Source organism: Dipodomys merriami, unplaced genomic scaffold (assembly GCF_024711535.1).
Source record: "Dipodomys merriami isolate MVZ:Mamm:240054 unplaced genomic scaffold, mDipMer1.0.p SCAF_6, whole genome shotgun sequence".
NCBI classification, from domain to species: Eukaryota; Metazoa; Chordata; class Mammalia; order Rodentia; family Heteromyidae; genus Dipodomys; species Dipodomys merriami.
In genome coordinates this window covers 21,352,319-21,374,609 of record NW_027206179.1, presented here as the reverse complement: position 1 = coordinate 21,374,609, position 22,291 = coordinate 21,352,319, and the positions used below count along the sequence as shown (strand labels likewise).

At 49.2% G+C, this 22,291-nt stretch overlaps 1 protein-coding gene across 1 annotated transcript in view; it reads right to left on the bottom strand.

Annotated features, from left to right (window-relative positions):
- Positions 1-22,291, bottom strand: part of Stk24 (serine/threonine kinase 24) — a 79,864-nt gene that overhangs the window by 30,549 nt on the left and 27,024 nt on the right. The window contains exon 2 of the mRNA XM_070002706.1: positions 4,412-4,642. Coding sequence (XP_069858807.1) covers positions 4,412-4,642 — 231 coding nt within the window. The remainder of the gene's footprint in view (positions 1-4,411; positions 4,643-22,291) is intronic.

Here is a 22,291-nt window from a genome sequence, read left to right as displayed (position 1 = left end):
ACACACACACACCCCTTTATGTGTACATGAGCTGGAGAAACCACACTAAGAGGGCTTCTATACCATGAACTTGGTAGATTACTGAAATGTTTCCTAGAGGAAGGGGAGGAATCACAATTAAATACTTTTAAGAAGTGCTGACTATTAAGACTACTTTGGTCTAAAAAACTTTGAGAAGTTCTAACACAAACTTATTAAACCTGCAGTGGCTTACAGCTGTAATCCCAGGTACTTGGGAAGTAAAAACAGGAAAGAAGTCCAAAGACCAGCATGGGCAAAAACTTGCACTAGCAAGACTCGATCTCTAAAACAAGCTGGTGCAGACAATCAAGAGGCAGAAGCAAAGATACTAAGATCTGAAACCTGTCCAAGACCCATTCTGGGGGAAAACAAAAAACTGAAAGCAAAAGCACTGGGGGGTATGGGCTCAAGTGGCAAGCCCAAGTCACCGAGTCTAAGCCCTAGTACTAAGGGAAGGAGAAAGGAAAAGAGGGAGGGAGAGAAGCTGCTAAACCCAAGGTGTCCAAATCTATCTGATCAGGCAGTCCCTACTGCTACCTCACTACCGTTTCCCAGCGCAGGAATCTCTGCTGCTTTCATTCAATCCTTTCCCCAAGCCCCTCAGCCCCCTGCCCTGCCCCCAATCCACCGACCTCCCTACAACCCACAAAGCTCATCAGATTCGGAAGACAGACTGAGCAGGCCTAACTCAATAAAACAGACATTAGAGCTATGCGCCACTGTTCTAGAAATTAAGAGAAAAATGGGACGCTGTGATCTGAGATCACACCTGACTTCGGAAGGCTCACCCCTCCTCCACGCCAAGGCCACCTCTTCTCTGGCAGAAGGGGAGTGAAGCAGGCACACCGGGTCACTGGCCAGCACATCAGCTTTCTAGAACCTACCTGGCCATCATTCAAATCATCGCTTCAACTCTAAAATGAGGACACAAGCAGGAAAAGAGAGAAAAGAAAGGGAAGCCACAGCAGAGGGCTCCAACAATATTTATATCACATTACTCACACCTCCTGTGTGCTTTCAGACTCCGAAGTCTCTAATTAACCAAAGTGACTACAAACAGTTGCCTTTTCAGAAACTGAAGGGGGTTCACCCGCACAACCCCACAGGGGGCCCTGATGCTGGGCAGGGACCTATGTCCTCCCCACCTCCTCAGGCAAGGGGCAAGAGGGAGGCCTGGAGAAAGCAGAGAAGATAGAGCGCCAAGGGGCTGCAGTGGCTGCCCCTGCCTGTCACACCTGTCGGTCAAACTCTCAGGGCACAAATCCTTCATGGGAAAACTTAAAACCAAAACCCGCGTTTGAAGGGGTGGGAGGTATTCAGCAATAGACAGAAAGGCCTCCCTCAGCGGAGGCCCACTCTCTCAACAGCTACAACCAATTCTCAAATGTGTAGATTTTCCCAAAGACACAAAGTTCTCTTCTTTCAACTCCATAACCTAACCTTTAAAAAAAAAAAATCCACAACATTTCATTGGCATCTGACAATTTACAAAGGTCACAACCTTTTAATTAGGGGGAGGGAGGAACTAACATATCTCACTAAGAAAACAAATCTGCTCTACCAAACAAGAGAGGTCCAGCACTGGTGGTTTGTAATTCTAGCTACTTAGGAGGCTGAGATCTGGGAATCAAGGTCCTAAGCCAGCCCAAGTAGACTGATATGAGACTCATCTCCAAATAAAAATAAAAATTTAAGCCATAGGTAGAACTGTGGTTCAAGTGGTAAACCACTTAAAAGAGAAAGCCAAGTGTGAGAGCAAAAGCCCAGAGTTCACTCAGTACCAGCCCAAAAAGCAAAGGAAATTGGTTCCTGGTCAGTGTTTAGAGAAGAGGCCACACATGAGGGCTACCTAGGAGCAAGACCTATGGTAGCCGGGTGGTTAGTCTGCTACAGGCAGCTGGCAGTAGGTTACGTAAAATATCCTGGCAGCCCTAGAGGAAGAGGAGGTTGATTTGTTCTAGAGATGGGGACAACGCCAGGATATAGAGATGGGCTTTCTGGATGTCGATGGTCACAGAACCTTTGCTGGGCTACGATGAAAGTACGGAGTCCACCATGTCAAACTGAGCCTCAGGGCTGCACTCTAAACACAACCTCAATCCCCACTGGTGCCTAGCAGTGAGTACAATTTGCACACAACATATGAGCCACATGAAACCCAACTCAGACCCTGAGCAAACACTACCACTGAAGGCATTCCAGAGAGCATTAGGCCCTACAGTGGACAGAGTCCAAGTTCAGTTTCTTCCACCAAGGAGATGACCTGGCATTCCCTGTAGAAGTCATGCACTCTCTTAGATCAGAAGAAAAACCTACGGCGCCTCCCTCTCCAGTCCCATCAGGACATAAGCCACATGTGCCATCACAGCGCTCTTCCCTATGGCTGGCATTCTTTGGTTCTGGTTTTCCTGATGTGACCTCACTAGACATTTTCACTACAAATCACTTTCCCTGTAAGGTAATACAAGAGTTGAGGTATTGGCAAAGTCAATTAAGGAAGGAAATTAACAATCATTAAGTATACTCAGGTACTTTCACCTACTAATTGCATTTAATCTTTGCAACAATGAAGCATATAATGTAAATTTCCATATGCAAATGTGAAGCAGTAAAGTTTTACAAACAATCCACTCAAAGCCACACATCAACTTGGGCGATGGTATGATTCAAGTACAGTGACTTTTTTTTTTTTTTTTTGTGGGGATTGAATTCTGGGCCTGGGTGTTGTCCCTCAGCTCTTCAGTTCAAGGCTAGCGCTCTACCAATTGAGCCACAACGCCACTTCTGGTTTTCTAGTAGTTAATTGGAGATGAGAGTCTTACGGCCTTTCCTGCCTGGGCTGGCTTTGAACCTTGATCCTCAGCTCTCAGCCTCCTGAGCAGCTAGGATTACAGGCATGAGCCACTGATACCCAGCTACAATAATTTTGGACACCAAAATTTCAAATTCAATTTCAAAATGTTACATTTGACCTGTGACATATTGCCATCCTTTGTACAGTAAAGGAAGAAGAAAGGATTCCCATTCAATTCTGATTTCCTTTAAATACTCATTGTGGAATATCAATGGTTCTCAAATTTTTCCAACCTTTAATTCATATCACATCACATTTCCACAAAATCAAAACCTACACCCTCACTTTTCATATCAGAGCAGATTTATGTAGCAGATCAAATCAGAAGCAGAGTCCCACTCTATTCATCTGCATTTAATGCTAACTTCCACAGAATTACGTCAGCCATTTTTTAACCAATTCTTCCCACTCTTCCCCCACCTACCCCCCCCCCCCCCCCCAGTGTCAGTCACAAGGCTTCAAACTCTCAGCTTTTTTTTTTTGTCAGTCAGGGGCCTGAACTCTGGGCCTGGGCGCTGTCCCTCAGCTCTTCAGCTCAAGGCTAGCGTTCTACCACTTGAGCCACAGTGCCACTTCTGGCTTTTTCTACTTATGTGGTGCTGAGGAATTGAACCCAGGGCCTCATGCATGCAAGGCAAGCGCTCTACCACTGAGCCACCTTCCCAGCCACTCTCAGCTTTTTTAGCTCATGGCTGGTGCTTTACCAATGAGCCATACCTCAAGTCCAGCCTTTTTCCCCCTGGTTCACTGGCTTCAGGACTGGCTTCAGATTTTGACCCTCAGATTTCAGCCTCCCAAGTACCTAGGATTACCTAGGTGTGAGCCACTGGCGTCTTTTTTTTTTTTTTTTTTAAACCAATTCCAAGTTTTCTGAAAGACACTCACTCATGTGTGAGCTCAGTGAAATGAACACTGAGCACAGAGGCTTGGGCTTCCTCCATGAGGACAGGGAGACCTGCAATGCAGTCTGACATGGCCAACTGCTTCCAGGAGGCCAGAGAACCACACTAAGCACCCATCTTCCCGTCCCAAAGAACTGGGCAAAGGCCAAGGGTAATTTGGAGTGCTCTATTATTACAACTTCGGCTTTATGACCTTATCTAAGGAATCCTCTTCTCATCTAGCATTGCAGAAGTCAAAAGTAGATAAACTTGCTAATTCATTAACAGCAATTCTCAGTTGCAGTTTTTAAAAACAGCATTAACTCAAGCTACAATTAATGGCTGAACGTATTATTAATTATCCTTAGGGAAGCCTGAGTTTTTACTACCCATAGCCATCCTAAAATAAAGTGATTAATGGTTATTGTTATAATGAGTAAGAAAGTGTTGGTGAGAAAGTCTCACTCTACTGAAATACTGTCTCATTTTAAAGAGGTACTTTCTATAAGTGACATCTAAGATGGCAGGAGCAACCAGGCCAGGTTCTTTTGCTGGCCAAGGTCAAAACCTCTCCTTCCTCTGAAGACCTGCAGTGGTGCTGGAGTCCCACGAGCCTGTGCCTGCCCCGGCCCACAGCTGCCTAATTAAGTCTCACCTTCAAGTAGGATCCGTAATATTTGGTTACATATGGACTGTCACACTGACTCAGCACTGTGATTTCCTGTTGAATGTCCTCAATCTCATCTTCAGCTTCTTCCAGATCAATGATTTTGATTGCCACTACTTTCTGAGTCCGATTGTCAATGCCTTTGAACACCTCGCCAAAAGAACCCTTCCCAATTTTCTCTAGCTTTGTAAAAAGCTCCTCTGGGTCGGCTTTCAGGTTCTGTAAGAAAGAAAAGAGGAGAAACATTAAAACTTGTGGCCCCAACTATTTCTTCACTTACTGTACTTACGACACAGAGCACCTCCGGCTGGGACACAGCTGTGTGTTGTGTGCATAGGGCTGGTGGTGACAGCGTTCTTCAGGTGAGGACCTGAGTTCTAGTCCTCGCTACATCTCCACGCAAACCAGGAGAGACAGCAAGTAACTAGAACAGCTCCCCCACTGAAGTAGAAAAAAATGGAAAAGACTCCCAGATTTTGTGTTCATGAAAATTAAAATCTACATGTTTACTTGAGTGTGTTAGAACAGATAGAGGGCTTCAACTAAAAAACCATTCTCGGGCCAAGACTGTGTCTCAGTCGTAGTAAGACACACACACACACACACACACACACACACACACACACACACACACACACACACACACACACACACACACACACACACACACACACACACACACACACACACACACACACACACACACACACACACACACACACACACACGATTCTGTGTTCAATCTCTAGTAATATAAAGGGGGGGAGGGTAATAATGGCTCTATATAAAGTTTCCACTTTTCTCCACACCCAATCCCGGAAGTTTTCTAGCTTCAGATGGGAATGAAGCACAGGTTACCTAGCTGCCATGTAACTGGAGCATTTTACAGTTTTATGAACAGCTATCCAGTCTCATTCACACCCTTTCCCTGAACAGTAATCAGGCCATAGAAAACCGTAAGCAGCCTGTTTCCCTAAGTCACACATCATGCCCTTGAAGCGGCCTCTGAAAGCTCTTGACCACCATCCCAATGGTGCAAATACAAACAGTATAGAAGCCCAGCTGTCAGGCCCAGGTGCCCCGAACCACCACCCCGCCCAGAGGTGCAGGATAGCCAGGTAAGCTACAGGGGCCATCAGCTGTCACCCCCCCCAGGGGCATCTGGAATTGGCATGACACAATATGGGGGGCAGTGCTGACACTTAGCATGTAGAGTCAGGAATGCCGCAAGTCTCAGAACAAGTAACCATCCATCCCCAAACACCAGTGGCTGTCCTATGACAAGCACCAGGCTGAACTGAAGACCACAGGGCGTAGATGGGCCTAGGGCTACTTTCCCATGGGCACACTCTCCTGCAGAAGCATGGCGCCCAGGAGGAAGAGGAGGACTGGTCCTCCAAGGTCTCTACATCCTTCAGACACCAATCATGGGCTTGGGGGCATGGTTCTATTGGTAGAGCTCTAGCCAAAGAGCAAAGTGTCAGGTACTGAGTTCAAGATCCCAGTCTTGAAACAAAAAAGAAAAGAGAACGGATCGTTACAGCAAAGGAACAAGAGGGGAAAGGAAGAGGAGTGAAAGTGGGGAAAGAAAGAAAATGAGAGGCCAGGGAAGAGTCCCAGAGAGCAGTGGGCGGGAGGCTGCCTCAGTGAACCCACCAGGTCACTTGGTTCAGGGTGAAGCACTCTGAGCTCCGAGCACCTGTGTTACAGAAGCCCTGCTCAACATCACAAGCCCACCTCTACACTGGGAACCCTGCTCTACCTGGACAAATGGCAGCCATCAGCTCATAAGGGGCCACAGGAGACCCCTTCCCACAACCTGGGCAGAGCCCAAGCCACACCAAGCAAAACACAAGCTCACACACTCCACTGACCATCCAATGTCTACACCTGAACGTGACATACACACGAGAGAGACTGTGACACAGCGTTGTGTGCACACGGGAGGGGGCAGACAGCACCCTGCCGGGCTGCAGAGCTGCAGTTGCGGCCACAACACATAGCCATAGTATTCAGCTCACATCCCCATCCACCTCCACCTCCACCTCCACCTGAAGGGTACACACTGCAATGGGGTGATTGACAGAGGTGTTTCTGGCTGGTTTTTCTAGGCAATTGCTGTTTCCAGTTGTGGAACTATGTCTCCAAGCTCTTCTAGACCCTGAAAGTGAATTTCAAACTCTGAGAGCATTCGCTACCACAGCTGTCCACGAACAGCAGCCAAAGCGCAGGAGAACTGCGTGAGCTAACTTGTACGTTCAAGCCTGACAAGCGCTCTAGGTGGACCCTCACTTCTATCACCTCTGTCCCCAAAGACAGTGAAGCTCCGGGGTGGTCACCTTTCTCCCCCACTCAGCCTGCACACTGCCATGCCCCTCCCCTCCGCTCCGACACAGCCCAGCATCCGGGGGTAAAGGGTAGGGGAAGTGGGGGGAATGCACCCATTTCTCAAGCATAACAGAAGTGAGAAGAGGCTTGCAGTGTCCATGCCTTCCTTACCTCCTTCCCCCCAGGAGGAGGGGGGGTGGTCCTCCTTTTCTTTAAGGCCAGTCCTAAAAGCGGAGCTTTGGAATCCATCCTTCTCTCCTGCAGGACACAGCTTCGGCCCACAACTCCCCTTCCGTCTACCTCCCTCCACTGGCTCTTGGCCCTGGGCAGCATGCCCAGGCTCCTCCCGTTTCAGACAGACAAAAGCACCCCGCTTGACCCCTCTGCCCTCCTCCTCAACGTGCTCCCTCCTCCCCGCTCGGAAGGTCCTGACAGTGGGCTCTACCTGCCAATCGTCCACGGCGCCGCAGAGTGGCTCCGGCTGACTCTGCTTACCCGTGATGATGCGGTGTCCTGCCTCCGAGCCTCCTCAACCACGCCCTCCTCCTTCTCCTTGAAACTTCCCCGCGCTTTGGCACCTACAGCCTTGTTCTCAGCTTTCGCCAGCCCTTGGATTCCAGAAGAATCTCACTCACTGGCTCTACCTTGGCCAGTCCCAGCCCAGGATGCAGCCCCACCCAATTCCATCTGAGGCCTCATCAAACACAGTTGGGGGCCTAGCATGTGCATGAGGTCATCCCAGGCCACCCAACCTTCGTGGGCGGCCAGCTCCCTGCGGAAAGGGCCCAGGGACTGTCCAGCACCCATGCAACCATGACAAGTAAGATGTCACTGGGCTTCAGTTGTTTGTTATTCAATAAGAGACACAGCTGGTACACGGCGGACGCTGGAGACCAGGGGCTGTCCTGCCAGCTCAGCCCAGCTCCACTCCCTACAGCCTCTTTTCCTGTCTCCTCTGATCACTGTTGTGTTCAAAGCAACCTGGCTGAAGAAGAGTCACAAACTGATGCGGTTTGATGCTGGCCTGGGGGGGCGGGGGTGGGGAATCCAGAGTGTACTGATGTTGGCCTGGGGGTCAGGGGAGAGGATGTCCAGTGTGTACTGCTGGCCTGGGTAGAACAGAAGTCTAGCATGGAATGAAGAACACAGATCCTGATCAGAAGGTCCACCGGTACACTGCTATCATAATGGCTCCACAAGTACCCTGTGCCCTGTATCCACACACCCCACCCCTGCATCTCTGCTGCTCCCAGCAAGCACAGAGTCTGCTCCCACTGCAGAGCCTGGGCTGTCCTTGTGATTTCTAATGATCTTGTTAGGTTTTCAAGGTTAAGCTTTAAGGAACCCTGCAGCTTCTACTGGCTCCCTCTTGGAACACCTCCATCCACACACAACAGGCCTGTTGAGAGCCATTTAGAGGCGCCACATGGAGAGAGAGGTGCAGCCATCTGCTGTCCCTGTCCCTGCAGAGCCCAGGCCCCCGCCAGCCCCCAGCTGACCAGAGCCATATGAATGAGTCCCAGAGCAACCAAGCCTCCCAAAGGATGACGAAACTCTTCTGGACAATGTGTGACCCGGCACATAATGGGGAGGAAAATGCAGTGGAGTAGGCACAAGTGTCAACCGGGGGGGGGGGGGGGGGGGAAGGGGGGGGTCGTGTACTCTGGAGAGTAAGATCTGTTGCCAGGTCTAAGGTGGCTTAGGAAACAGCTGTTTCCCCTTTTGCCACTTTCCTTCACACATGACCTTTGCCAGAGCCTACGACCTGTCCATAGTGGCCGACATGTGCCTCACTTCTGCTCCAAACTGCACCTGAAAGCTGTGCTTGGCAAGATGAGAGCCATCTAAGCCTGGCAACAGGGCACTGCAAGAGAACAAGGTTGTCCATGCAGGCAGCCCTGGGCTTTGGCAAGTCTCAGATAAGCTCATCACCACACGCTCACTGACACCATGGCCAGAAGCAAAGCATTGCTTTGCTTGCCAAAGACAATGTATTTCAAAAAGGAACCTCAAGACCACAGTGCCAGAAATTGGTTCCCTGAGGAAAGCAGATCTTCCTGGCAGAAAAGATACCATTTGCTAATCACCTTGAGATGTTTACGCTGAACTCGGCACAGGACCTCAAGGCGCTTGCCTGACAAGCAGCAGGCGCCGGGGCTGGAGGAGGCCTGCTGGTGCCCAGGCAGGAGGACACTGCACAGAATACAGGGTCTGGCTGGCTACCAAAGGCATTTGCTAGGTTTCAAGGTCCTCTCCAAACCTCATGCTTGCCTCCGGGATGGCTCTAAGAGGACAGTACTAAGATGTGGGCCCTCATCAGGTGATTAAGGTCACAGGGGCTCTGCCCTCGTGAACAGATTAAGCAGCTATCAGGAGTTGTGGGTGCTGGAGAAAAGAATGAGTTCAGCACAATTTTTTTTACGTTTCTCCTGTGTGCTGACCTGCTCTTCCACAATGCCGTGATGTAGCTCAAAAGGCCCTTGATAGGTACCAGCCTTGTACTCTTAGATTTCCCAGTCTCTAGACCTGAAATTGCTTTGTCATTTATCTCTCTGTGGTATTCTACAACAGCAACAGAAAATGGACTAAGACACACCAATACTGATTTCTCTATAATCACAAAAATCTTTTTATCCATTTAAGAATCAGTCCAACTTCCCATTTGGGGAATTGAAGGCTAATTGAGAATACATGTATTTTGGAGAGGAGTGCCAGTCCTAGGGCTTCAACTAGCTCAAGGCTGGTGTTCTATCTATACTGTCCTATCTCATTAACTAAGAGATTAGAGGCTCACTTTCCTTCCCAGGCTGGCTTCAATTTGCCATGCTCATATCTCAGCCTCCTGAGTAGCTAAGGTTACAGGTGTAAACCATCAGTGCCTGGATGGGGCTTTATATTTTTATCTTTTTTTTTTTTTTTGGGGGGGGGGATAGTCATGGGGCCTGAACTCTGGGCCTGGGCGCTGTCCCTCAGCTCTTCAGCTCAAGGCTAGTGCTCTACCACTTGAGCCATAGCACCACTTCCGGCTTTTTTTCTTTTTGCTTATGTGGTGCTGAGGAATCAAACCCAGGGTCTCATGCATGCAATGCAAGCACTCTACCACTAAGACACCTTCCCAACCTATATTTTTTATCTTTTTCCTCATCCCTTTTCATGACAAACCAGGTCAGGTGCCTGTAAATTTCAATCACCTAAATCTTGACCTTCCTATATTCAAATCATGTTTCATTCATTGATTGATTGATTGCCAGTTGTGGGGCTTCAACTTTGGGCCTAGTCACTGTCCCTGAGCTTCTTTTGCTCAAGTCTAGCACTCTACCACTTGAGCCACATTCCCAGCCCTCATTTATTTTTAATTTTAAGATTTAGGCTATACAAGAGACAGAAAGAAAGCTGGGTGCCGGTGGCTCACGCCTGTAATCCTAGCTACTCAGGAGGCTGAGATCTGAGGATCACAGTTCAAAGCCAGCCTGGGCAGGAAAGACTGTGAGACTCTTATCTCCAATAAACCACTAGAAAACTGGAAGTGGCACTGTGGCTCAAGCAGTAGAGTGCTCACCTTGAGCTGAAGAGCACAGGGACAGCAACCAAGCCCCAGAGTTCAAGCCCCATGACTGGGGGGGGGGGGGGGGGGAAGAAATCAACTGGATCAGGGTTCATGAGCAACTTAAGTAAAAAGTTTCCAAAGCCCTATCTCAATTAATAAAAGCTGGGCTTGTCCTATCAGCTATGAGAAAGGCATAAATAAGAGAATCCAAAAGCCGTGCACTGGTGGCTTGTAATCTAAGCAGGCTTGTAATCTCATCAGGAGGCTGAAATCTGAAGATCAAGGTTCAAAGACAGTCCAGGGTAAGAAAATCTGTAGGACTCCTATCTTCAATTGATCAAAGGGCAGAAAAAGCTCAGGGACAGTGCCCAGACTCTGAGTTCAAGCCCTAAAACCCCCAGAATCTCCTCCCCTGACCCCAAGAGCATCCAATCCAATCTGGTCCTGTCTGAACATAACACAAGATCCTATCCCCAAAATAACCCAATCAAAAAGAAGCGGAGGTGGGTCTTAAACAGTAGAACACCTGTTTAGCAAGTACGAGGATGCAAGTTCAACCACCACTACCACCAAAGACAAAGTTTAGCAAAGCCAAAGTATTTGTCATAACCATATTAAAAGTCAGAAATACGAGATACTTTCTCCCTATCTAAAGGTCCAGGGTAAAAGACTGGGCTCTGAGAACAAACTCTTTCCAAGCCGTCCCCCAAGGGGCTCATGAGAACTAACTCTTGCTCAAGGCTCCTGCAATGCCAGTGAACGCACCACGGCAAATCTGGAGTCCTGGGCTTTACTCTTCGGTGGTGACTTCCATGCAGATCTCTTCCTGGGCGGGCGGTCAGTGGTACAATGATCTCCCATGGCACTGGTGGCCACAGGGACGAGAGCACAGCTGCCACCCATTGTGTGATCACAACAGGAGACAACCCACACTCCACAGTGGACCTGCTGCTTGTCTAGGATGTCCAGCAGATTAGGTGGAGTTTCAAGTTGGGACAGTTCCAGCTATTGGTGGGTTTGATAGGACATGGTCTTATCCTAACATAAGGAAAATGGGCACATCTGCCCTAAGAAAGCTAAGAAAGCCCTTGACAGGATTTCTCTCTTCTCCTCCAATGAAGCCAGAGGTGATACTCTCTCACCTTTTGTGTTCTCCTTCTAACAGAGGCAAAACCAGTGCCCTCAGCCCAGGCTGGAAAGAGGACTGGGCCAGCCACTTCGATATGGGCCATTAGGATGCAGACGCCTCCTAGGAGGAAATCCAATGGCGTGGTGTCCTGCCCCGCCCTTAAGAAACTTCACGAAGGCTGGGAAGGTGGCTCAGTGGTAGAGGGCTTGCCCTGCATGAGGCCCTGGGTTCCATTCCTCAGCACCACATAAGCAGAAGAAAAAAAAAAGCCGGAAGTGGCGCTGTGGCTCAAGTGGTAGAGCGCTAGCCTTGAGCTGAAGAGCTGAGGGACAGCGTCCAGGCCCAGAGTTCAGGCCCCATGGCCAGACCCCCTCCCCTCCCCCCAAAAAAGAAAGAAACTTCACGATTTGGCCTCCAGGACTCAGGCTTCTACAGCACTTATATTTCATATCCCTTGAGAGAGCTCATTAAAATACTTCTCTGATGACTTAAGTATTTTATATTTTTAAACCTGAATAGCTATTACCATTTTCTTTTGACCATTTCTGGCAAGGAAAAGTGCATGTGCCATTACTCATCATTTTTTCAGAGTTACATAGCTTCAACTATACACTCCTCAAACGGACACTCTTCAGAGTCAAACCCTGCTAGAATACTCTGCTTATAAGCTCTTGGTTTCCCCAAGAAAAACAAAAAGAAACTACCCACGTTAATCCTGTGTAACATGTGGGCCTTGCAACAGCTGGTCTAGATTGGGGAAGGTGAGCTGGTGGCAGCACAGCCTCCAGCCCGCCCCTTTGAACCCAGCAAGCATCCCTAAGGACCACAGAACTTGGCTTTCCTCAGCTGTTCCGACCACAGAACCACCCTTCACCCAACCACTCGTTCACCATAGATCCAGCCTACTAAAACCCGGCCTGCTAGCCAGGCTCAGCCCTACCACCAACAGACACTGTGCCAGCTGTCTCTGTTCTATCTTAGCCTTCCATTTGTGCCAGTCTCCTTATCCCAGGTTCCCCATGCACGTGTCTCACTGTTTATGAGATCATTAGCGATCATTCCAAGAACTGGAAGCTGCTCTCTTTGGTTCCTTTTTCACCCCTGCTTCCAAACCATGCCTGCCATGCTTCCATTCTTCCTCGATGTCTCTCCACCACTTCCTGACACCATCACCTCATCCATGGCCTCCTTCAAACCAGCTTCTACCAACTGTTCCACACCTGCCTGTGCCCTGGCTGTTTTCCTTCACTGCCAGAAACAACTGTCCTGGCTGCTAGCTCATGCCTGTAGATCTAGCTACTCAGGAGACTTGTGCTCTGAAGGATCCTGGTTAAAAGTCAGCCCAGGTAGAAAAGTTCAAGACTCCATCTCCAAAGAAAAAAACTGAGCTGGAGGCATGGATCAAGTAGTAAAGCACCAGCTAAGCAAACCAAGTAGGCATGAAGGCTTGAGTTCACCCAGTATGGGTGGGAGCAAGGAGTTAACTATGCTGGACTATTCTGAGAAGAGCAAGGAAATGACGATGACGGAGGACAAATAATATATCATGATGCCGATATATGAATACAGCCTAAGGAAACCCACCGTAAGCTACTGAACCATATGAGGGTTGGGGGACCAGGAAAGAGCATCAGATGAGCTTATTAATATGTATGCATCTATGCATCTATGAATTACCACGGTTACACTCCCTTGTACAACTAATACACACAAGTAAAACAAACTATGTTGCGGGCAAATAGCAGTAAGGGGGAGGGGGGAGAGGGTGAATGCGAGGGAGTAGGATTGAGGTTCTTTTTTATTAACATACACACCAGTTGTATGGGGGAAATTTCACTGTGACACTGTCACACATATACAAAATGTGTCCCATCAATCTCACCCCTCTATAACTCTTCCTTATCCCCTCCCCATCAAAACACATAGTCATTTCTGAGCATCTTCTCAGAAGAGGCATTTTCTCCTTTGGACCAAGGTTGCATGTCTATGGATGGCCCACAGTCTGAATGAACCACGGCCATGGACCTCTGAGCCTGAGCGTGTGGCTCTCCCTGCCACTACCCCACTCCACCCCACCTGACCCCAAACTCCATTGGCAAGTAACACAGAAACCCACAAGCATAATCCAATGCCTAGCTTGCTTCCTGCTGGAAGACACAACTGCATGACCTTGAACACTTCGCGATTTCTCGTTGAAATGGAACAGATTCCCTAGGAAAGAAACCTGTCTCAGTTAAGAGTAAAAAGTGAGGCGTGCTGCTAATGTGTGGAGGAGGCAATGTGGTCGGTGACTGCCATCTATCTCTACAGAGGCGGCGTGAGCCTCCCAAAAGATCCAGTGAGAACAAATGAGCTCATCATTGTAACAGCACTCAACTCCGGGGACATAGTTAGAAGTCACTGCAACACGGAAGACACAATGAGAACAGAATGAATAGCATGATGTGACGCTGTCCCAAAGAGAGATTAAACACGCCTGGAGCGTTTGAGTATGGCTGGACTTAAAGTAGACAAACTATGCACCTAAGCAGGAAATCGTCATGCTACTGGGCAAGCAAATACAATACCCTGAAAACCCTTCTCACATTTAGACATTACACACAAGAGGATCCATGCACCTTGTAGATTAATGTGCTGTTCTTGCCCCTCCCCAGAGTCTGATCCACTCTCTCCACATCTGCTCCGCTACCCGAGGGAATGGCAGCTCGAAGCTCTGACAAGGCTCAGAGTGCCGGGGCGACGGCAGGCTGGAGACAGCCGGCCACACTTTGTTACTCTCCTCCTCCAGAGTGAACAGGAGGGTCTCAGGCTCAGCTCATCTGCGGACAGTCTCCCTGTGCCAAATGCTCCCAGGCACTCTGCCTGGGCACCCATCCCTAACCCTGTGGGCCACACGAGGGAGGTTTTGGCCACACTGAGCCGCTGAGGCTTCTGGGCTTCAATGGTCCACAGTTCCCTAACTCAGGGCAAGCTCCAGCCACCCACCAACCCCAGGCCCTCCCAGGAGTGACTGGAGCACTTGTATCCACTGGCAGGCTCTGTGAAGGAGGCCTGGGCTTGCTTTGAGATGCTGAGCGGGCCTAGAGATGAAATCAGGGCAGCTGTGTTGGGGAACCACTGGAAGAAAATTATCCAGCATCTTCCCAATAAATTACGCAGTACACTGGGAAATAAATCTTGGCATCTCTTTTATTAAAACGGAAATGAAAACAACGAGCCATGGGAAGTACTCTGACCAAACCCCCGGTAGGTAAGCACCACTGGTGGAGCTCCCTGCTCACAAAAGCAGCATGCTGGGCAGACCTTACAACCCAATGAGGAAGGGGATGTGATCCCCAAGACACAGCCTAGGGAACTCGGGCACAGACCCCACACGAGCCTGGGTGTGGGTTGCGTTGTTCCCTGGACGGTGCTCCGTCAGCTGCACGCTCCGCAGGCCACCTGATCCGGGGTGAAGCGTTGGGTGTCACATTAGAACACCACCCAGCCAACAGAGTAACACCTGACGCTGCCTCCAGGGCCTTACAGGTCAACACACCTGCCATACATATTTTATAAAAGCTGGCAGGGACAGCAGGCACGAGGAAACGCCAAGTATTCTAGAAAACCAGACCAAGTGGGTTTGCTACATGAATAGACGCATTTCCTTTGCCTGAAAACTCCTCCAGCTTCAGAGACATCAAGGGGAAGTGGCGAGAAGGACACTGTTAACAAGGGTAACTTGTAGCAAACAGGAATAATGTTCGCAGGGTCACTGCACATTCTTGAGAACAATCTGCAGGCATCATGCCAGCAACTGGACAACCCTTCCCCCTCCTTCCACCCCAACTCCCCCCCCCCCCCCGCCCCGGCAGCCACAGCAGCCAGACATCCGGCACAATCACTGGGAGGACGAAGACCTCGCGTGACATATGCTGGATGAAGGAGCATCGTTCCAGAAGGGACCCTAGGGCACATGCTGTAGGGCTCCGGGGGTCTTCTACAATCTCTAGTTCTTTTTTTTTTTTTTTTGTCGGTCATGGGGCTTGAACTCTGGGCTTGGGCGCTGTCCCTCAGCTCTTCAGCTTAAGGCAAGCGCTCTACCACTTGAGCTACAGCGCCACTTCCGGTTTTCTAGTGGTTTTATTGGAGATAGGAGTCTCACGGTCTTTCCTGCCCGGGCTGGCTTTGAACCGCGATTCTCAGATCTCAGCCTCCTGAGTAGCTAGGATTACAGGCATGAGCCACCGGCGCCCGGCTACAATCTCTAGTTCAAAGCTGACAATGCAATCCAGGGCAGCAATAATGGGCCAGGCCTGGCACCACACTTTCCATGGCTGACAAAGGACTTGGCCACTGCCTGCTGCAGGTGGCCCCATGGAGGGCCAGGCATGAGATTGTTCAGGGCATTTCTTGGGCCTCACTCCACTGCCCTAGAAACGCAGCCGGTCTGCCGTGTTATTGCCACACTTCTTGAGCTGTCCTCCAGCTGCCGGATGGGGAGGAAGCACAGGCATGCTCCAGCCCACCCAGAGTGCCTTGCACTTGGGAGCTCCCCCTCCCGCCCCCACTGAGTACACACGTACAGAGGCCAGCCCTTCCGAGGGACCGTGAGCATGGGACATCAACTCTTCAGCCCGAAGACTTGAGCTCTTTTTGCTCCACTTCACCACATCCCCCAGAGCCACCTCTCAAGGAACTGGCTGTGGCCAGGACATCCGTTTGTGGCCTTGCAGTGATGCCATCTCATATGGATGGTGGCCCTCAATGGGGTTCTGGTCAATCGGTCCTCTTGGGTGAGAAAGGACTTATGCTATGGTCTCTAAGCAGCCTGGCACCGTGCCCCCCCCCCCCGGCCTGGATTTCACCACCCTGTTCCCTACATGGACCTCCTTTCAACACAGTACAGCCGCCCCATGGGAAACCTTCCATACAGCCAGCTGAAAGCCTCAGTGAGCAAGGTGACCCAGAGACTGCACGTGCCAGGGCCATAGCTGCCAGCCTCAGCAAAGGCTCAGGCAGCCCCTCTCCACGGGACAGGATAGGAGCTGGCATCCAGGTACAGGGGCACAAGCCAGGAAGGGCAAGCAGGCAGGAAGTGTCGTACTCCAGTAGAGGATGCCACCGAGTTGTCTGGGGCCTGATGCATCTCCACTGCCTCAGGGTGACACAGGGCTGAGAAATACTTGTTCCTGACGCCCACCTGGGGGGACCTAGCTGTTTTGCACCCTGATTTCTTCTTCTATAAACAGGGTGTAAGGGTTGACCACATGATAGAAGGAATCCGGTGCCAGCCTTGTCATCCCTCTCTCCTGATCAGTTCAGGGCTCTGCCGAGCTCAATCAACAACCCCAACCCTACAGGCTTCCCTGGCAGTCTCCAGCCCTCAACAGGGGGCTGAGGAGTCGGATCAGCCTGGCGCACACCTCCAGTCAGGCCTGGCTCTGCTGGTTCTATGGGACAGCCGCTTAGTGGCACAGACCTCATCAGGCCTTACGGTGAGGACTGCAGAGCTCTTCCTGTATACCCTGGGACTTACTGGGAAATCAGCATCAACAGTAAGCTTAATTACTGTACTATATTAAAATCATACCTACAGAGCGAGCACCAGTGGCTCATGCCTGTGATCCCAGCTACTCACTCAGAAGGCTGATATCTGAGGGTGGCAGTTCAAAGCCAGACCAGGCAGTAAAGTCTTTAAGGCTCTCAGCTCCAATTAACTGCCAAAAAGCCAGAAATAGAGCTGCAGCTCAAGTGGTAGTATGCTAGCCTTGAGCCCAACATCTAAAGCCATGTATACTGCACACATCTCCAATTTCAGTACTTAGGAGGCTGAAACAGAAAGATCAAAAGTTCAAGGATAGTCTAGGCTATATAGCAAGACCTCATCTTTAAAAAAACAAAAACAAAAACAAAAACCTTATATGGGCACTGGTGGTTCATGCTGAAATTCTAGCTACTCAGAAGGCTGAGATCTGAGGATCACAGTTCAGAGCCAGCCCCAGCAGGAAATTCCACAAGACTTATCTCCAATAAACTACGAGAAAACCAAATGGAGCTGTGACTCAAAGTGGTAGAGCACTAACCTTGAACAGAGAAACTCAGGGACAGCACGTAGGCTCTGAGTTTAAGCCCCATGACTGACATTGGAGGGGGGGGGGGGAACTATTCAAGTTTGTGAAATACAGCAGCAGTGGTTGACTGTTTCAAGACAAGATACTCTTCCTTAGCCTTAGGTTTTGCTATTAGCTGTACTGTAGCAATCTTCCAAGTTATAAGTAGAAAATAAAGATCATGATATAAAGCGGCAGACCTTACAAGGAGCTTTCGGGAAAATAGCATCCGAATTGTAAATCATTTTTTTGAATTTTTTGAGAGATGTGCCACTTTCTACTTAGAATCAGCCAATACTGTACCAGATACCGTTCCTGAGGAATTACATCTTACTACTCCTTGCTCCTCAGAGAATAAGGAAATCACACGGAAAGGCTAGGTGAAGGGAAGATGTAGGCAGTCCATGTGAGCAGTCTGCACCCGCCCCTCGCCTGTGCCTCCCGCCTACACTGTGAGGGAGAGCACGCACCTCCCTCAGCAAAGCCACGGGGACAGTTGTACCAAAACCTGGGATTAAACAGGCCCAACCTGGTGAGTTGTAGTACTGTGGAAGACAGCCAGCAACACACTGCTTCTGTGACATTTCCTTACACATAGGAATGACACTCCTGTATGTGTCCATAGCATACTCTGATCCTATCCGCCCCTCCAGTACCCTTTCTAACCCTCACTTCTCCCTCTTTACTTTCATAGTCTTTTCTCCTTCCTCTACCCCTCAAATTCTATATGAGAGAAAAGCAGAGCAATACATTTTTACTCAACTACTTCATTACTGTTGCTATAGTCTTGCTAAGAAAACAAAACCCTCCATCATTTGAGAAAAAGACTGACGTGGTTCTTCCTTTACGGAGCTTCGTTGGCAAATGAGTTCTTCTGGAACACACCCTCGGTGGGATGTCCAGGGGACAGATGCCAATGCAGCCTCTCCATCTCTTCCCTCGCTCCTCTAGAAGGCACTCTGGCCCGAACCCTTACCCTTCTCTCCCACCCTGCACACATCAGGCAGCACTCTCCTCTGGACATGGCAGTCAGCTCTCACCATTTAGTATTTTCCTGGCACATTCTAGCATCGCCAGTACTCACAGTACATCGGCCACTTTAAAGTATTTTAAGTAGGACTTAAATAGCAACTTTGGGGAGGTATGCAAATACTGCTGAATAGGCACTGTTCCAGCCACCTCTCTTGTGTGTTGAGTATAGGACAAAAGGACTGACAAAACAAAACATTCATTCTCTGCACAACCAGAACAGAGCAAAATGTCTGCAACTTCCTCCCAGCCTTCCATAGGAGGCTGTGGGCAGCCTCATAGACTGTATGAGTCCCCGATCTGTTGCTGTAACAAAATACGCAAGGGCTGGCATATTGGAGTCACAGTTTTAGAGGTTCAAGAGCATGGCACTGGGATCAGCGGGGCCCTGGACAAGACCTCCTTGGCTGTGTCACATGGCCATTGTGGGAAAATGCAGGAGGAGAGGAATAGATGGCAGAACACAAGGGAGCCCAGGGAGGAGAAATGACTAGGGTCCCACTGACACTTTACTTTATCTAGGCTCCGCCTTTTCTAAATACTCACCCTGGGGACCAAGATTCTAATACCTGAACCCCTGTGGGTACCTGCAAACCATATCCAAACAACAGCATAGATGTGGGGTTCAAGTAACAATAACCATTCACGTCCGTACAGTAATTGGTAGTCCTGAGCTCACATAAAGAGATTGTTAAAAGCAAGAAAGTTGCTTACACCATGGTTCATTTACTTCCAATTAAGAAGAAACACATTAAAAACGACACGGTGGGAAGAACCAGAGCTCCAGGCTCCCAACCTCCACACTCCTTCCCGAAGGCTGCACAGGCAGCGGAAGGGGAAGCTGTGCGGAGGGTGACAGTGAAGTCTACTTTCTGATTTTTACCATGTTGTTTATCTACACGTTCAAATATTAGCACTGTGTATGGCTAGCCACGGCAGCTCAATATAAAAGTCACACTCTACCTGGGCCTCAATGGCTCACACTTATAATCCTAGCTTTTCAGGAGACTAAGATCTGAGGATCCTGATCACCAGAAGGGGCAGGAAAGTCTGAGAGCCTCTTATTTCCAATTAGCCAGAAGTAGAGCTATGACTCAAGTGGTAGAGCACTAGCCTTGAGCACAAAAGACACCATACCCTGAGTTCAAGCACCAGGACTAGCACAAAAAGTAAAAATTTAGACTCCGTAATTCCCACACTCAAAATCAGCCTAGTAGAAATGGGTGTGTTACTGGGCACCAGTGGTTCACTCCTATAATACTAGCTACTCAGGAGGCTGAGATCTAAGGATCGTGGTTGGAAGTCAGCCTAGGCAGTTAAGTCCATGAGTCATCACCAATTAACCTCCAAAAAGCTGGAAATGGCACTGTGACTCAAAGTGGTAGAGCGCTAGTCCTGAGCACAAAAGCTCAGGAACAGCACCCAGACCCTGAGTTTAAGCCCAGGACTGACTCAAAAGGGGAAAAAAAAAAAAATATATATATATATATATATATATATTTTTTTTTTTTTTTTTAAAGGGGGCCGGGAAGGTGGCTCAGTGGTAGAGCGCTTGCCTTGCATGCATGAGGCCCTGGGTTCCATTCCTCAGCACCACATAAGCAAAAAGAAAAAAGCCGGAAGTGGCGCTGTGGCTCAAGTGGTAGAGTGCTAGCCTTGAGCTGAATCGCTGAGGAACAGCGCCCAGGCCCAGAGTTCAAGCCCCACGACCGGACCCAAAAAAAAAAAAAAAAAAGGAAAGCTAGGCACCAGCCAGTGGCTCATGCCTATAATTCTAGTTACTCAGGAGGATGAGATCTGAGGACCCCAGTTCAAAACCAGCTCAGGTAGGAAAGTCTGTGAGGACTCTTATCTCCAATAAACCACCAAAAAACTGGAAGTGGTGCTGTGCTCAAATGGCAGAGCACTAGCCTTGAGATGAAGAGCTCAGGGACAGTGCCCAGGCCCAGAGTTCAAGCCCCACAATCAACAAAAAGGAAAAAGAAAGTTTCAAGTCCCTTTGGTCACTGTAGCAAAAAGCCCCATAGACAGCCAGGGCCAGTGGAAGAAGCCCAAGTGCAGCTCCACATTTACTCTGGGCCTAAACCTGCCAGCAAAGGCCCAGGAGGAAAGGGCAGGCCTGGGCCCTGCTCTATGGCTAAGAAAACATAGTCAAGGATGCCACCTCCAATAAAATCTCTCTCTCCAGACACCCTAGAGATGATTCTTTCCAAAGAACTGAGTACCTGAAGGGCATAACCAAAGAATAATGCAACTGATTCCCTTCCCCTGGCCAGGAACGTGAAGCTAGCTCACTCAACTCCTCCGGTAATTCAACTTTGATTCAGGTCAGTTTTAGAAACTTCGACCCTCCTGAAGGATGGAGCTTTGAGAAAGGTCTCCGAACACAAAAATAGCAGCCACCAGTTCTTGAAGGACTGTGTTCTGCCCTGAACACTATGGTCTGCTGACATGACAAGCAGAGGGCAGATCAGGCAAGCACCCTAAGAAGGGGCCCTGACTAGCAAGATGAAGGCTTCCCACAGCCAGGAAGAGTATGGGGAGACACTGCTGCGGCAGCGAGTCCTCTGTTCCCACGTACCCCGAAGGATGGCTCTGAATCATACCATACACAGGACACTTAGTCTACTGGAAAAGCAAGGGGATGCCAGCCAGCCATCCTCCACATAGTGAAGTCTGAAAATCATGTGCTGAAATCATAAATACAGGTATATATTCACAGGCAGGCAAGGATGGCTAGCCACACCTGGTGCCTGTCCCCTAGCCATGACCAAAGCAACCATCCTCATCTTCAACAACCTCCTGATGTTCTACCAGTCCTGCAGTGAAGACACCCAACTGCCACTCACGAGAGAGATGCTTCGTTTGCTAGCCATGGCAGATACGAACCCTTCTGGACTGCCTCGAACACTACTGACTGGAACCTCTGACAAGGAACTGGTTCACAGACAACAGCAATGCATCAACTTTTGTCTTCTTTGTAAATCCTTCAGAAAATGACCAGGCATTTGCAGACTTAAGTATCAGTGGAAACATTGAGAGTGTTTCGAGAATGTGAAGTGAGCTCAACTTCCTATGCATAAAGGGATAGAATATTCTATTGCACTGGAAACCTACAATTGTCACACAAACCAATGCACAAAATAAACTGGAGAAACTGAGGCTGGCAGAGCAGGGCTCCAGCCCCTGCTGCGCCTGCTGCAGAGAACCTTCCAGAGCTTCCAAGGAATGTTCACATTGTTGACAGTGGCACTGAAGTGCCCAAGCCGCCCTCTTTTAAATAAAATTGTAAAGGCCCTACTCCCAAAGAAGAAATCACCTAAGATTTAGACAGCTCTTACCAACACAGAGAAGACACTTGACTTTGTGCTTCTGCACTGAAACCAAAACACTGCACAGAATGGGCTGGGAAGGTAGCTCAGTGGTAGAGCGCTTGCCTTGCATGCATGCGGCCCTGGGTTCCATTCCTCAGCACCACATAAGCAAAAAGAAAAAAGCTGAAAGTGGCGCTGTGGCTCAAGTGGTAGAGCGCTAGCCTTGAGCTGAAGAGCTGAGGGACAGTGCCCAGGCCCAGAGTTCAGGCCCCACGATTGGACCCAAACAAAACAAAACAAACAACAACAACAACAACAAAAAACACTATACAGAAGTGTTAGAAATGGCTTAGGATACTGGGGTGCCCTATAAGAATAAGGACACCAACTTGAAAGCAACTCAGCAAAGCTAAGTTTGCTTCTGCAGAA